Source organism: Dama dama, chromosome 15 (genome assembly GCF_033118175.1).
Source record: "Dama dama isolate Ldn47 chromosome 15, ASM3311817v1, whole genome shotgun sequence".
Taxonomy (NCBI): Eukaryota; Metazoa; Chordata; class Mammalia; order Artiodactyla; family Cervidae; genus Dama; species Dama dama.
Window position 1 is genome coordinate 59583816 of NC_083695.1, and position 15996 is coordinate 59599811.

Genomic DNA, 15996 nt, shown 5'->3' on the forward strand with positions numbered 1-15996 from the left:
GAGGCTGGCATTCTTTATTTCTTTCCTTATGTATTTGACTGCACCAGGTCTTAGCTGCATCATGCATGATCTTCAGTTGCAGGATGTGAACTTTTACTTGTGGCTTGTGGGATCTTATTCTGGGACCAAGGATCAAAACCTGGGCCCCCCTGCATTGGTAGTGCAGAGTCTTAGCCACTGGACAATTAGGGAAGTCCCATAGGAGGCTGGCATTCTTGTTTTCATTTTACAGTTTAAAAAACCCTAAGGGTTAGGTAAGTAATATTGCCCAGGTTGTACATTTACTAAATATGACTGGTATCTATTTAAGGTTTTGCAGTCTAATAGAGGAGACTAAGAATGAAGATAATTGTAAACCACAGAAGAGTCAGACCTGACTTAGCAACTAAACAGCAGCAGCAGCAGAGGAGCAGAAGGACTCTTTGGGTGGAGGGCATAGAACCTGCAGAATGGACTATGAAGAGAGACATCCTTTCAGTTTGCCTGACTGTTGAACAGTGTGTTAAGATCAGCCTGTGGAGGGTCTTTTATGACAAGCTGAGAAATTTAAACGTTTCTCTGTTGCAAAGAGGAGACCCTGACATTCTTTGATAAGGGGCTCCAAACGTAATAGAATAAAACTTGGTAGAATCTAAGTTGGACTGCAGGTGGAGAGATAATATTTGAGTAGCATGGCTGCGGGTAGAATGGAAAAGGGCATCCATTTGATTTGATTATGGCTTGATGTGGAGTACAAAATGGAAATAGGGAGCATTTTGATAGGGAGGATAATGACTTCAATTTTGAATCTTCAGCTTGTGTTGGCAGAAACTCCTAATAGAGCAGTCAAGCAGACAGTTAAAATGCATTACTGGAGAGGTAAAGATATCAAAACCTGAGTTAATAGCCTCAGGTGTCATTTGTTTAGAGGTGATAGGGGAGGCCTCAGTATCAGATGAATTCGTCATTATTCTGATTTAATCATAGCAGGTTTACAAATTAATATTATAGTGAGGGAAATGTTCTGTTCACCTCTTCACCCAATTTGGAACATGTAATGCTTGCTGCTAATATACTGGTATTAATTCGGTATGAAGAATTTGACACCTCTTTCTCTCATCTTTTTAAAATTATTGTGGAAGAAGATATGGGAAAGCAGAACCACCAAAAGGAGTGATGACCAGCGATCTCATGAGAAGTCTGGATGTTAGTTCTCATGCCTCGGGACACCCAGTTGGGAACTCCACACCAGCTCCTGGGATCAGACATTCATCCACTTAATACCCTTTTTTGCCTGAACTACTAGAGCCAGTCCTAGCTAAACCACGAATGGCTACCCAAAGGAAACATTTGGTGAAAGATTTCAATCCTTACATCACCTGCTATATCTGTAAAGGGTATCTCATCAAGCCAACTACAGTGACGGAATGCCTTCATACCTGTAAGTGTTCTTTTTTTGTTATCTACCTATCGGACATTTTCGATTACATTTGTTCTTTTAAAACCACCACATTTTGGGTTTTTTTGTTTTCTCTAGATTTTTTCTTTTAAAACAGTCAATATTCTAAGAATTAACTTTGAATTCATTTTCATAATTGAACTTCTCATTGGGATATCAGTGGTATGAATTTTTTCTTGTTTCTTTTTTAAAATTGTAATAGTTGAATTTTCTGATTTTAAAATGTCCTGAAAATCATAAGAAATTACTGGTTATAGTTTTTTTTAAATGAACTATTTTAGGGTTTTTTTTCTTTTTTTAAATTTTACTGAATTAATATGTTCTGAGTTTTTTTTTTAGGATATGCATACTCTAATTCATTGTGGGTTTCTTTTAATCACTTTATCGAGGTATGGTTGACATAAAAAAGTTGTGAAGATCACTCCGTCATGTCCGACTCTTTGCGATCACATGAACTGTACATTCCATGGAATTCTCTAGGCCAGAATGCTGGAGTGGGTAGCCTTTCCCTTCTCCAGGGTATCTTCTCAACCCAGGGATTGAACCCAGGTCTCCTGCATTGCAGTTGGATTCTTTACCAGCTGATTCACAAGGGAAGCCCAAGAATATTGGAGGGGGTAGCCTATCCCTTCTCCAGCGGATCTTCCTGACCCAGGAATTGGATCAGGGTCTCCTGCATTGTAGGTGGGTTCTTTACCAACTGAGCTATCAGGGAAGCCCAGGAAGACCACCAGGAAAATATAAAAAAAAAGCTGTACATATTTAATGTGTATAACTTTGATGGGGTTAGACATAAGTATGCACCCATGAAACCATTACCGAATCACTGCCACAAACCTTATCCATTACCTCCAGAAGTTTTCTCTCACCTTCTTGTTTATTATTACTATTATTGTGATAAGAACACAACATAAAATCTGCACTCCTAGCACATTTTTAAGTGTACAACATAGTATTGTTAACTGCAGGCGTGACCCTGTCCAGAAGCTCTCTAGGACTTACTCATCTTATGTGACTTAAACTTCGTACCCTTTGACTAATAATCAATAGCCTCAATACTACCTGGGAACTTATTAGAAATGGCAGATTATCAGGCCTCACCCCGGAATCACCAAAACAAAGTTATCTGTGTTTAACAAACCTCCAGGTAATTTTGAACCATGCACAAGTTTGAGACCCGCTGTTCTAATATGATCATATCTTTGGAACTCTTACCAAGTTTTTCACCAGTCCTGTCAGTAGAAGAGGCATTTTAATAGCCATGTAGGTCCAGCTTTCACCTGCTTTTTGTGTTTTTGCCAATACACGTTTATTTCCCTATTTCAATGAAAGTAATTCCAGTAAGTTCTGGTTCTAGTAATTCCAGTAAGTTCTTTGGTGCCTATTATGTACACTGAAGTAGATACTTTATGTGCATGATTTCATTGTTCACCTTACAGTAACCTTGAAGCAGTTTGCAGGGGACATGGGGAGAGCGAGGGTTTAGAAATTATCTTCATTTGTGGGTGTGGAAGCTTAAGAGCTAAGTCACCTGCCCAGTCTCGCAGCTAGTAAGTAGTAGACCTGTATTCAGCTCCAAGGGCCATCCTCTTACTGAGATAACCTGGGACATTTATTAATCCCCCTCTTCAGCTGTTCTTTCCTCTGCTTTTGTACTATTATGCCAGTAGTTTTCAACAGAGTTGCAGGATAGAATCACCTGTTAATTGTTAAAATGGCAAATTTTATGTTATAAATATTTTACCACAGTAAAAAAAAAAAAAACAAAAAAAAACCATAAAATCACCTAGGAAGCTGTTTAAACACAGACTTTTTCAGAATGCCACCTGAAGAGATTTAGTGGGTGCTGTGATAAGGTCTCAGTTCACTTCACTTCATTCACTCAGTCCAACTCTTTGCAACCCCATGGACTGCAGCACGCCAGGCTTCCCTGTCCATCACCAACTCCCGGAGCTTGCTCAAATTCATGTCCATCGCGTCAGTGATGCCATCCAACCATCTCATCCTCCGTCGTCCCCTTCTCCTTCTGCCTTCAATCTTTCCCAGCATCAGGGTCTTTTCCAGTGAGTCAGTTCTTGGCATCAGGTGGCCAAAGTATTAGAGTTTCAGCTTCAGCATCAGTCCTTCCAGTGAATATTCAGAACTGATTTCCTTTAGGATTGACTGGTTTGACCCCTTGAGAGTCCAAGGGACTCTCAAGAGTCTTCTCCAACACCACAGTTCAAAAGCATCAATTCTTTGGTGCTCAGCTTTCTTTATGGTCCAACTCTCACATCCATACATGACGACTGGAAAACATAGCCTTAACTAGACGAACCTTTGTTGGCAAAGTAATGTCTCTGCTTTTTAATATGCAGTCTAGGTTTGTCATAGCTTTTCTTCCAAGGAGCAAGTGTTTTTTAATTTCATGGCTTCAGTCACCATCTGCAGTGATTTTGGAGCCCAAGAAAATAAAATCTGTCCCTATTTCCACTGTTTCCCCATCTATTTGCCATAAAGTGATGGGATCAGATGCCATGATCTTAGTTTTCTGAATGTTGAGTTTTAAGCTAGCTTTTCCCACTCTACTCTTTCACTAGGGTCTGGGCATGTGTATACTTTTGGTCAGTATTACTGGCCCATTCTATTCAGTTACCAGTTAACTGTAAACTGTCTTGAAATGTTCGCTTACTGTTGCCCTTATCATTATTTCACTTGAATAGTTAGTTATCAGTTAAACATCATCAAACATACTTATTGAATACCTACTGTGTGCCAGGCACCATTCTAAGCACAGCAGATATAGCAGTGAACAAGGTAATCAAAAATCTCTGCTCTCAAGAAAGGGGGAAAACCAGTAATAAATATATGCCATGAACAAGAACAAAGAACTATAGAAGGACTGTAGATAGCAGAGTTGGGGTTGTTTTTATTTAGTGTTGTCATGATTTCTCTCTTTGATATGATGACATTTGAACAGAATACCTGAAGGGATTGAGTTCTGTGCAAATATACAGCCTTGGAGTGGGAATGCCCTTGGCAGGTTCAAGGAACAACCAGTCAGTAAGGAGGCTGTCACTGCCAGTCAACTGAAAGATTATAAGGCCATCAACTAGGGTAATAGATGTGAGATGGAGGCAGTGAGGAGTGATCTACCGTGGATGTATTTTGGAAGAAGAACATCCTGGGTGTGGCTCCTCTAGAATGGGGACTCTGTCTCACAGTTTCCCACTGTACCAAGTATGGCACCTAGACATGGGCCACAGTCTGTTTTGTTTTGCTTCTTCTGACACTATTAGACATTATGAGTGCATTGTTTTTATATTTGCACATCTCCAGCAAAATCTTCCAGTTCTAGGAAGAGATTTAGTGGATGTTGGGAGTATTTAGTGTTTAGAGGAGAAAGTGAAGATTCTCCGGTCTCTACTTACAGATTTTATATCTGTTCTTCTGAAAGAACATTTTCTTTGAGACATAATGAAATCCAGGTTTAAATGTTCCTTTTTTGAAAGGAAAACAAGATTGTGGAAGTGTAAACAGTAAGTTTATAAGCAATGGTTATGTTTATGTTTGCAGTAGCAATTTAAGGTTTAAAGAGATAGATGACCATTTAACTGCTTATGTCCTTCTAGCCTGAAGTTGCTTGGCAGTCAGCAAATCCCTTTACTGAGAGAGAATGAACATGGCAGAATTGTGATTAAAGACTCAAGTGTGGCCTTTTTCTCTGCAGAAGCACAGAACAGTCAATGATAGAGGAGTCAGGCACTCAACTCAGTGTCTTAGGAGACCTGAGGATACTATAGAGTGCTAAACTTTATGCACTTTCTGGTCCTTGGATTTCTGTGTATTTTTTGGTTTGTATTTATACTGGGGCTTTTAGGCAAAACCTTTCTCACTTGCAAAATATATCCCTGTTTGTACTAATAAAATAAATAGTATGCAAAGCAGTGTTTCTTAATCATTGGTTGGGTCTTGATGTTACCTGTTTTTCTTACATCTGGAACAGGTGGAACAGGTGTAGTGGTGTTGTGATTTGGAATCACTATACAACAGAGAAGTGAGGTGGTCAGTGGGACAGGAGGAAAGTGAGAAGTCTGGTGTGACATTGAAGTACCCCATAACAGTTTCTTGATGGTGCTTTAAAAAAATCTTATTAACTTTGTACATAGTCTATAATTTTATGATACTGTAAGTTAAGAATGGGTAAATAATAATTCTTATTATGAAAACTCATAATAAAATGAAAGGATTTTGTTCTTACTGTTCAAGTTTGAAATATGAAAATGAAGCTTTATTATTGGTGAGCAAAGTCACACTTTGGGCCCAGTCCTTTCAGAACTCTCTAGTCAAGTGAAGGAACAGGAATCAAATTAAGGAATGTATCAAATGAATGTGGATGCTGGTAAGTGCAGTGACAGTAGTGAAACAGAATGATGTGATAGCAGATATGTGTCAGGATGTTGCAGCAGAATGGAAAGCCAGAGAGAGAACTAAAGAGAGTATTTTTTGAAAAGCCTTGATACAGATAAACGCAGTTACTTTACTCTTTCCGATCACTCTACACATGCATCTCGATGCTCTCTCCTGCTCAAATCAGGTTATTGTCCCCCCCCCTCCCCCCCCCCCATTCTCCCAATAAGCAGTTCTAGAGCTAACAGTGCCTGGCTTCCCTGTGGAGGTAGAAACCTGGATCACGATGACAGCGGACTGACTGAGGCACCCCATGGTGTCCTTAGCACTCAGCTCTGTGGAGGACAGGGGAAAGGGGCGAGCCGGTCAGGAGGGAGGGGGAGAGGGCAGCACAGGGTGTCCCGGGGTCCTGACGAGGAGTTGCAGGGAAAAAAAAGAGGCTTATAAAAGCCTCATCTTTAAGTGGGCTCCTACCTCACCTACTAACACCCAGCTCCCTTTAGCAGGTCAAGGACATGTGATAAAAAGGTATAAAATTTTACAGTGAAAAATTTACATACAGATGAGTTTTTCCCTTTAAATGTGATCACTTAATGCTAGTGAACTAAGTCCACATTAACTGTGGTTACATGTCTATGTCTATAGGGTAATTTGGGGGCTTCCCAGGTGGTTCAGTGGGTAAAGAATCTGCCTGCAATGCAGGAGATGCATGTTCTATCCCTGGGTCAGGAAGATCCACTGGAGTAGGACATGGCACCCCACTCCAGTGTTCTTAGCAGGAGAACCCCATGGACAGAGGAGCCTGGCAGGCTTCAGTCCATGGGGTCACAACGAGTCGGCCATGACTGAGCAACTGAGCATGCACATATGAAGTGATTTTAACAACCTGACAAACCTAAGGAAATGAACTTGTTCACACAAATAATTATTGAAGTCTTTAAATAATCAGATGTCAGGCACTTGCTAACTGGTAGAGTGATGAATAAAATAAATGTGGAGCTTAAACTCTGTTAAGCAAAACTCATAAGCTAAGAAGAAATTTCTACAGGTGTGTTTGGATCTATCTACTTCTTTTCTGTGGAAACTCACCTCCTCTTGATACTCAACTACCTATGCTGATGTCTCCCAAATCTTTATTTCAGGCATAGTCCTGAGCTTCAGAATCCCACTGGATGTCTACTTGGATGTCCTGAAGTGGCCTAGAACTTAACATACCTGAAAGTGAATGGATGGAATGCTAGCGTTCAATTGTCCAAGCAAGAAATACACTCCATGCTTAACTCTCTTTACCCTTACCTAGCTCAGCTGGTAAAGAATCCACCTGCTATGCAGGAGACCCCAGTTCAATTCCTGGGTCAGGAACATCCGCTGGAGAAGAGATAGGCTACCCACTCCAGTATTCTTGGGCTTCCCTGGTGGCTCAGACGGTAAAGAATCTGCCTGCAATATAGGAGTCCTGGGTTCCATCCCTCGGTTGGGATGATTCCCTGGAGGAGGGTATGGCAACCCAATCCAGTATTCTTGCCTGAAGTATCCCTATGGACCAAGGAGCCTGGTGGGCTGCAGTCCATAGGGTTGCAAAGAGTCAGACACGACTAAACGACTAAGCTCAGCACAGCAGTACAGGGGCAGAGTTCTGTCCGGTCTTGGTCCGTAATCTCTCAAAGGTCTGTCTCTTCAGTCTGATCCCCCATGACCTTTTTGCTCAGGCCATCATTCCTTCTCACTGGAGTCCCTGCAGCCTACTCCTAACCTGTGTTAGTGGTGATCATTTATAAGGGCTTTGCTATCTTCCTCACTCACTCTTCAGCCAACCCCAAATTTCCTTAAGGTACCCTACTGCCCTCAGGATAAATTAGATCTATTTAGCTGTGACTGATTTCTGCCCTCCCCCACCAGAACACACACACTTAATGCATACCCGTGGTTCAACTGCTTGCTCTGCTTGGAACATCTCCTGTATGCCTGGCGGGCAGTTCCCCACCCTTTAAAGCCCATCTACTCCAAGATATGCCATCTCTCTCTCCCAGAGGCAGGCTTAGATTGAGTGTGTCCTTAGTACCTGGTACTTGAGTGCTTAAGAGAAGCTTAAAGGAATAAATAAATGGTCAATCAGTTGATCATTTTATTGTCTGCTTTTCCTTTCAAGGATTCAAATGCAGTGGTAGGTAGCTTGAAAGGCATGTAGAGAGTGTAGGTTAGGAATTACGGATTTTGAAAAGCTTTCTTCTAAAATACAGGTGGGAGCTTTGTGGATCATGGGTAGGGCTAGGGCATGGGAGAGGGAGAGAGGCTGGATTGGGGAGTCAAGACTGGTGGTTCTAAATTAAGAGACACTCTGTCTCTTGCTCCAGGGTCCTGAGAAATTTTTTGAGGCTGCTGACAGTGTATTTGCTGCTGGTTGTATAGGTTGTTGACTTAAAATGAAAGACTTTTCACTTAAACTAAGAACAAAGGAGCTTTGTTCCAGCAGCTAAAATGTGCATAACACAGTGCATTGATTCTTAACTCCTTTGTGGTCCGAGGCCTCTTTAAGCATCTGACGAGTCTTTCCTTCAAAAAAAGGGAAGGTTTTAGACATAGAATTCTGTGGTACAGAAAAAGAAAGCTTTCTTCTTTCCGTCCTTTCAGAGATTATGGCAGTAATCCCTTAACTAAGATGAATTCTTTGGAAAAACGTTATTGTACTTAGTTTTTAACTTAAGTAAAGAAGGGTTAATTGATAATTAAATATAGATGTGACAGTTAAGGGACTTGGTAATTTTATATAGTAATGTGTAAGAATGAAGAAATAATTTAATCATAAGATGGTAAACTTGAAGTGCTACCATCATTTATTGTTTTCTGAACAAGTATCATAAATATACAATTATTAAAGTACAGAGAACTCTTGATATGTTAATACTCAGTGTTTAAAAATCTTATGCCACATATACTTGCTGTTCAAAATGCAGTCTGCAACCAGCAGCAGCATCACTGGGGAATTTGTTAGGAGTGCACACTCTAGGGCCCGCCCAGAGAGCGGCTGGATCCGGGTCTCTGGGGGAGAGGGCTGGAAACTGTAATAACAAGCCCTTCAGGTGATTCTGTGGTGCACTCAAGTCTGAAAAGCATACTTTGGACCAGACGTTAATAATACAAGCATCTCTAGAAGTAGGCACTTTGTACTTTTAATCATATAGTAATTGGAGTGAATGCGAATAAAATTAAAACAGTAGCTGTTATTTATTGAATGTCTTATTGAGGGTCATGGGCTTTTACATGCATTACCTTATGTAATCTTCCCAAGAACCCTTCTAGTTAGGTGGTATTAAATCAGTCAGCAAATGTTTTTTAGCACCTACATTGTGCCATTCATTACTCTGGACGGTGGAAAGACAGCAGTAAACAAGACAGATATAGTATGTCCTCTTAGAATTTATGTTTCAATAGAAGAGACTGACAAAAAGCAAGCACATGATAAAATTTTAGATTCCATGTATGACACATGCTCTGAAGAAAAGTAAGACAGAGTAAGGGCTTGCTTGGAAGTTACCATTTGAGCAGAGATTGTAAATAATAGGGATGAGCGAGCGATGAAGAGCTTTGAGGGAAGAGTATTTCAGATTCTTATGCCAGTGTTTTTCACAGAGACAAGACTCAGAAAGGCTAAATAACACAGCTAATAAGTGCTGAAGCTAGGTTCTGAGATCCAAATATCTGACTCCAGGTACACCTTCACAATAAATTAGGATATTTGCTGATTTTCTTCTTCTTTCTGGTAGTTTACATTTTCTATAATTTCTTTAAGCAGCATGTGAATTTTAAAAATGTATATAGGAAGTCTCTTCTAACTGTATTTCCATGACTGTATACCTATCATTATGTACCCAATGAGGATCTGAATTTATTAATAATTCTGAATGATAGTTTTTAAAATGAAGAGATATAAATTGAACTTTCCAATACTGTATTCTCTATAAAATTGGATTTTGAGTCAAGACTTGTTTTTAGAGTAATAATCAAAGGCCGAAATAGAAGTTGTACTTAAAAGTTTAAGTAAGTGCAAATACACTGGTCTAGGGTTGTAGTAGAGATGAAGTCACCGGTAACATTGATGTTACATGTTTCAAACAGTATTTTGGCAGCAACTAGTCATTCATGAAGTTGATTATAGTGTTCATTTTGATGGTTCTTTTTAAATAGGAAACAATAATTATAGGTCTTAATCTAGGTGTCATCTATCATTAGTAATAATGTTAAGAATCATATCAGATGTATGATTCTTTTTGCTGTTGAAACTATGTCTTAGATAGCAAAGAATGAACAGTAGAGCAGAGATTCATAGTGGACACTAAAAGACAAAACTAGGGGTTAACAAATAAATGAACTTGTCTTCTGTATTGGTTTGTAAGAATAAATCATATATAGGTCAGGATGAGTTGGAATTGATACCAATGATGGATTGAGGAAAAAAATACGTAACTTAAAAGCCAGCAGTATTCAGACTGAGAAATTGTGGTCAGTGTGCAGGTATGATTAAGCATGTAGCACAAAGGTTGACTGTACACATTATGAACAGTAGAGTGCAGCCAGTGTAGAAGAGACCGAAGATCATTTCCATTTGGATGCTCTGGAGATGTATCATAACTACTGGTGTTTTATAGCATATTAGTTTTTACCAGACTAGTGTATTACTATATATCAGAAATTTAAGAACCAGTGAACAAAGCTATATTCTCTCAGAATGCTCAACCACTGGCATATCTTTACTCAGTTAATAGAAAATCATTCTATTTTAGAAAACTATTTAGCTTATATTGAGTTAGCACATTTATTTTAATGTTTTTAATTTATTTATTTTTGGCAGTATTGGGTCTTTGTTGCTGCACAGGCTTTCCTCTCATTGTGGTGAGCAAGAGCTGCTCTCTGGTTGAGGCACGGGAGCTCCTCCTTGCAGTGGCTTCCCTTGTTGTGGAGCATGGGCTCTAGGCACTCGGGCTTCAGTAGTTGTGGCTCGTGGGCCCAGTAGCTGCAGCTCACGGGCTCTAGAGCACTGACTCAGTCGTTGTAGCACACTGGCTTCGTTGCTCTGCGGTATGTAGAATCTTCCCAGACCAGGGATCAAACCCGTTTTTCCCGTATTGGCAGGGAGATTCTTTGTCACTGAGCCACTAGGGAAGCCTTTAACTCATTTTAATTGTCAAAAAAAATTAACTGGTGAACTCAGAATCTCTTCCCTTGCTTTAGTTGAAAATGTAGGCTTATTTCTGACTTGACTCTGTAGTACACTTGTAGGTACTAAAATCATGACTCCTTTTGCTACTCCTAACTTTTGTATCCTCAGTTGTTCCACAGATATTTACTGAGTACCTCCTCCTCCAGGTACAGTATTAGCCTGGGCACATGAGACACATCATAGTAACATAGTTACTATGATGAGCAACATAGTAGGCAGTAAGTCAGAGTGTACATTCAGTTTAGTTCAGTCGCTCAGCCTTGTCCTACCCTTTGCAACCCCATGAATCGCAGCACGCCAGGCCTCCACGTCCATCACCAACTCCCGGAGTTTACTCAAACTCATGCCCATCAAGTTGGTGATGCCATCCAGCCATCTCATCCTCTGTCATCCCCTTCTCCTCCTGCCCCCAATCCCTCCCAGCATCAGGGTCTTTTCCAGCGAGTCAACTCTTCGCATGAGGTAGCCAAAGTACTGGAGTCTCAGCTTCAGCATCAGTCTTTCCAGTGAACACTGAGGACTGATCTCCTTTAGGATGGACTGGTTGGCTCTCCTTGCAGTCCCAGAGACTCTCAAGAGTCTTCTCCAACACCACAGTTCAAAAGCAGCAATTTTTCAACACTCAGCTTTCTTCACAGTCCAACTCTCACATCCATACATGACCACTGGAAAAACCATAGCCTTGACTAGATGGACCTTTGTTGGCAAAGTAATGTCTCTGCTTTTTAATATGCTGTCTAGGTTGGTCATAACTTTCCTTCCAAGGAGTAAGCGTCTTTTAATTTCATGGCTTCAGTCACCATCTACAGTAATTTTGGAGCCCAGAAAAATAAAGTCTAACACTGTTTCTACTGTTTCCCCATCTATTTGCCATGAAGTGATGGGACTAGATGCCATGATCTTAGTTTTCTGAATGTTGAGCTTTAAGCCAACTTTTTCACTGTCCTCTTTCACTTTCATCAGAGGCTCTTTAGTTCTTCACTTTCTGCCATGAGGGTGGTGTCATCTGCATATCTGAGATTATTGATATTTCTCCTGGCAATCTTGATTCCAGCTTGTGCTTCTTCCAGCTCAGCATTTCTCATGATGTACTCTGCATATAAATTAAAAAAGCAGGGTGACAATATACAGCCTTGACATACTCCTTTTCCTATTTGGTACCAGTCTGTTGTTCCATGTCCAGTTCTGACTGTTGCTTCCTGACCTGCATATAGGTTTATCAAGAGGCAGGTCAGGTGGCCTGGTATTCCTATCTCTTTCAGAATTTTCCACAGTTTATTGTGATCCACACAGTCAAAGGCTTTGGCATAGTCAGTAAAGCAGAAATAGATGTTTTTCTGGAACTCTCTTGCTTTTTTGATGATCCAGCGGATGTTGGCAATTTGATCTCAGGTGATAAATGTTACAGAAACAGGGAAGTTCAGGCTGGGTACAGGTAACTACCTGGGTGGTCAGTGAGATGGTATGACCACTTAAGTCTGTGAGGGAAGGCCTCATTAAGAATGTGGTAGTTAAACAGAATTAAGGAGGTAAAGGAGTTAGCCTATCAGATATTTGATCCCAGCCCACTGGGAGCTGGATACAGGAATCTAGAGAGGATCAGAATTTAGATCATATTTCATCAGTGAGAGTGCCAAGAGAGTGAATGTAGAGAAGGGCAGATGACCAAAGACTAAGCCCTGGAACCAAAAAAGAGGAGACAGCGAGGCAGGAGGAAACAGAGTGTGGGATCCTAGGAGGCAAAGCACACACAGCATCCAGGAGCAGAGAGCAGCCAAGTCAGCCGTGTGGGGTAGAATGAATCAAGGAGAGATGGTCAGGCTGAACAGTGCAGACACAAGGATAATCTGGGCACTTTCACTTCAGTTCTCAGGAGCAGAAGTCTGGGTGGGTGTGAGAGGATGGAAATGTTTGGATAATTGTACAATGATTATATACGTCTTTCACCTTAATGAAGGTAAAGAAAAGGTGGAGAAAGTATGGGAAAAGAAGAATTAAAGTATAGGTAGCTGTGAAATGGAGTGCTAGTTGACTCAGAAAGTAGGGTCACGAGAAGTTTGATTTTTTTTTTTCTGTAGATGGGGAAATAACGTGTATGAATGTTGATGGGAATCCTCAGTGGATAGCAGAAGACTGACGCAGGTGAGAGGGAGAAGCAGGGGAGCAGTGTGCTCAGATCGTGGGAACAGGGTCTAGGGAACAGAGCAGAGGTGGACACATTAAAGTTCTGGAAACAGGCAAGACCACAAAGGTTAGATGTTAGTGAGTGAGTAGGTGTGGTGATATAAATTCTACTTCGATTTTTTTTCCTTCTTTCCTTTTGTTTTCAGTTGAACAGAAAGTGAGGTCATCAATGTAGAGTAGTGATGGGGGAGTAAAAATGGGAGTTCAAGGAGAGAGGAGAAAAGTGAAAGTGAAAGTCACTCAGTTGTGTCTGACTCTTTGTGACCTCATGGACTGTACAGTCCACGGAATTCTCCAGGCCAGAATACTGGAGTGGGTAGCCTTTCCCTTCCCCAGGGGATCTTCCCAACCCAGGGATTGAACCAGGGTCTCCGGCATTGCAGGCGGACTTCTTTACCAACTGAGCTATAAATATTGGTGAAGAGCATATGGAATTAGGGTGTTGAGTGTGACCACCTGGCAGATGAAGGACCCACTTTTGAGGGTCATGGTCATGAATTTAAGGTGAGAGACCAATCAGCATGGTGCATGTTTTTCTCCCGCAGTGTTCAGCTGTAATCTTGTACAGCAGAGTGTGTAGAGTTGGATATAGCCCAGGTTGACAGTTTACCTGATCACGTATGATGAAAGAAGAGTTATAGTAGCGGGGCTATCCAGAGTCTGTGTGTGGAAGTGATTATTCTGGTCGGCCATGGAATTCATACCGATGAGGAGGGGAATGAGGGCATGGTGGTCCTCACCCCTGGAGTCCCACTTGACTCCTTAAGAAAGCCTTCCTGGACTTGGTGGTCTCCTGGCCTGCTTGGTCTCGGATTCTCCTACTGTTAGGAGAGCCCCAAGACTCTGCTAACCTTGCTCAGCAGGCTCTGCCTTGCTGTCTGTCCCTCTGTCCTGGCAAAGCAAGAATAAAGCAGTCTCCTTGAGAGAGCAGTGCTGTCCTTTGTGTTCTCCCTGAAACTGTAACTCATGTAGGCCTTTGAAAGAACTGTGCCGTGTAAGAGAAATAAAGATGTTCATTAGTCCCTTTTATGAGTAAAACTAAGAGATCCTGTCTCATGGAAGCAAATTACAGCTGTTCTGGAAATCTTTAAAAATAATGTCAGTTTCACATGTAAATATTTATCAAAAGCAGCAAACTGATGCCTCTTCTCTTTGCTGATGACCACAGTTTACTTACAAACTGTTAGCAGATAACAGAAAAATTTTTCAAAGGCAAACTGTGTCAAATGAGTGTTATCAAGAAGGGCACGTAAAAATAGTGATGTGCTTCAGGAAGTAAGAAAAAATATGCTTCTATGTTGAGAGATAAAACCAACACATTCAGATGATTTTAACAAAGTCAGCAATTGATCACTTTTAATAAACAGGATTACAAATGAATGACATGACCAAGGACATGAGAGAAAAGACTGTTACTGTTTTGTTATCCATGATAGTAGAATTGGTGCTGAAAAAGAGAAATTGCTGTGGATCACTGTGTCATCAGGGCTTCCCTTGTTGCTCAGCTGGTGAAGAATCTGCCCACAAAGCGAGAGACCTGGGTTCAATCCCTGGGTTGGGAAGATCCCCTGGAGAAGGGAAAGGCTACCACTCCAGTATTCTGGCCTGGAGAACCGCATGGGACTGTATAGTCCATGGGGTCACAAAGAGTCAGACATGATTGAGCCACTTTCACTTTCACTGTGTGTCATCAAAGCTAGGAAGCTAGTTTTCTGTGAGAGATGTGGGTGGACCATACATGTGAGATAACAACAACTAATGGGCCTTGTACCTGTTGTGACAAACCTGCCCCCCTCAAGAATTTGAAAATTAAAATGTGGAATAGCCTTTTAATAGTTGAACTATTGGAGTCAACTTACAAATAGTGCTTCTGAACAGGTCAATGGAAAGCGATCAGGAAGAGACACAACAAGGTGTCTCCTATATCCAGGAGGCTATGCTGGAATTGTATCAAACATATTAAGTTAAGGAAGGAGTGTAGAATGCAGAAGTGTTGATCAGTCTTGGATCCTCAACCCCAGAAAAAGAAGCGTCATATGTGCAAAGATAGGCAGTTCCCATTTAGGTGACGCAGTGTGTCATCAATTTGATACTTGGGTTGCGAGACTATCTCTAAGGTGAATATGGCTGCAGAGGGTTAATACCAGTACATGATAGACATTTCAAGTTCCATTAGCAAGATCATCTGTTACTTAAGATAGATATGTCAAACTAATCATGGTCTGATGCCATTCAATATTCGATTGCTGATGTCTTTTTGTTAGGATTTTATGCTCATCCAGCAAGCTGATTTATAGTGGTAGCTCACATTTATTAAGTAGAAGTTACCAGTTACTCATTTACACATTTTATGTATATTAGCTCATTTAATCTTCATAAGAGCCATGTGAGAGAGATATCCTTGTTATCCCCCTGTACAGAGATGCACAGAGTAATTTGCCTAATGGCAGAACGGGGATTCAGATTGAGCTGTCTGCCTCAAGATTGTCTTTTACCTGCTAGAACCACTGTGCTGTACTACCTGGGCTTCTCATGTAAACCTGCCCTCTAGGGAAACAACACGTTAATCCCATATTCTTGTGGTTATGTTTTGTCCTCTGTCAAAATGATTTCCTGATGGTGAATAACGAAGTGCCTTCTGGTTATGACTTGGCAGAGGACCAGCTCCTGGACTGGGCAGCCTCACTGAGGCATTCCCCAGTAAGTATTTGGTGGCTAGGATTTCCCAGTTGTCTTCTGGCCGCCTCAGTAAGGGAGCTTTGCAGAG

General features: G+C 41.1%; 1 protein-coding gene across 5 annotated transcripts in view; it reads left to right on the forward strand.

Annotated features, from left to right (window-relative positions):
- PCGF5 (polycomb group ring finger 5) overlaps nucleotides 1-15996 on the forward strand; it is a 118568-nt gene that overhangs the window by 64880 nt on the left and 37692 nt on the right. For 3 of the 5 annotated variants that reach the window (XM_061162169.1, XM_061162171.1, XM_061162166.1), the window contains exon 2: nucleotides 1122-1420. In XM_061162169.1, the coding sequence (XP_061018152.1) occupies nucleotides 1309-1420 (112 nt within the window). In that variant the 5' untranslated portion in view covers nucleotides 1122-1308. The remainder of the gene's footprint in view (nucleotides 1-1121; nucleotides 1421-15996) is intronic. The other 2 variants (XM_061162168.1, XM_061162167.1) reach the window with 1 other exon arrangement.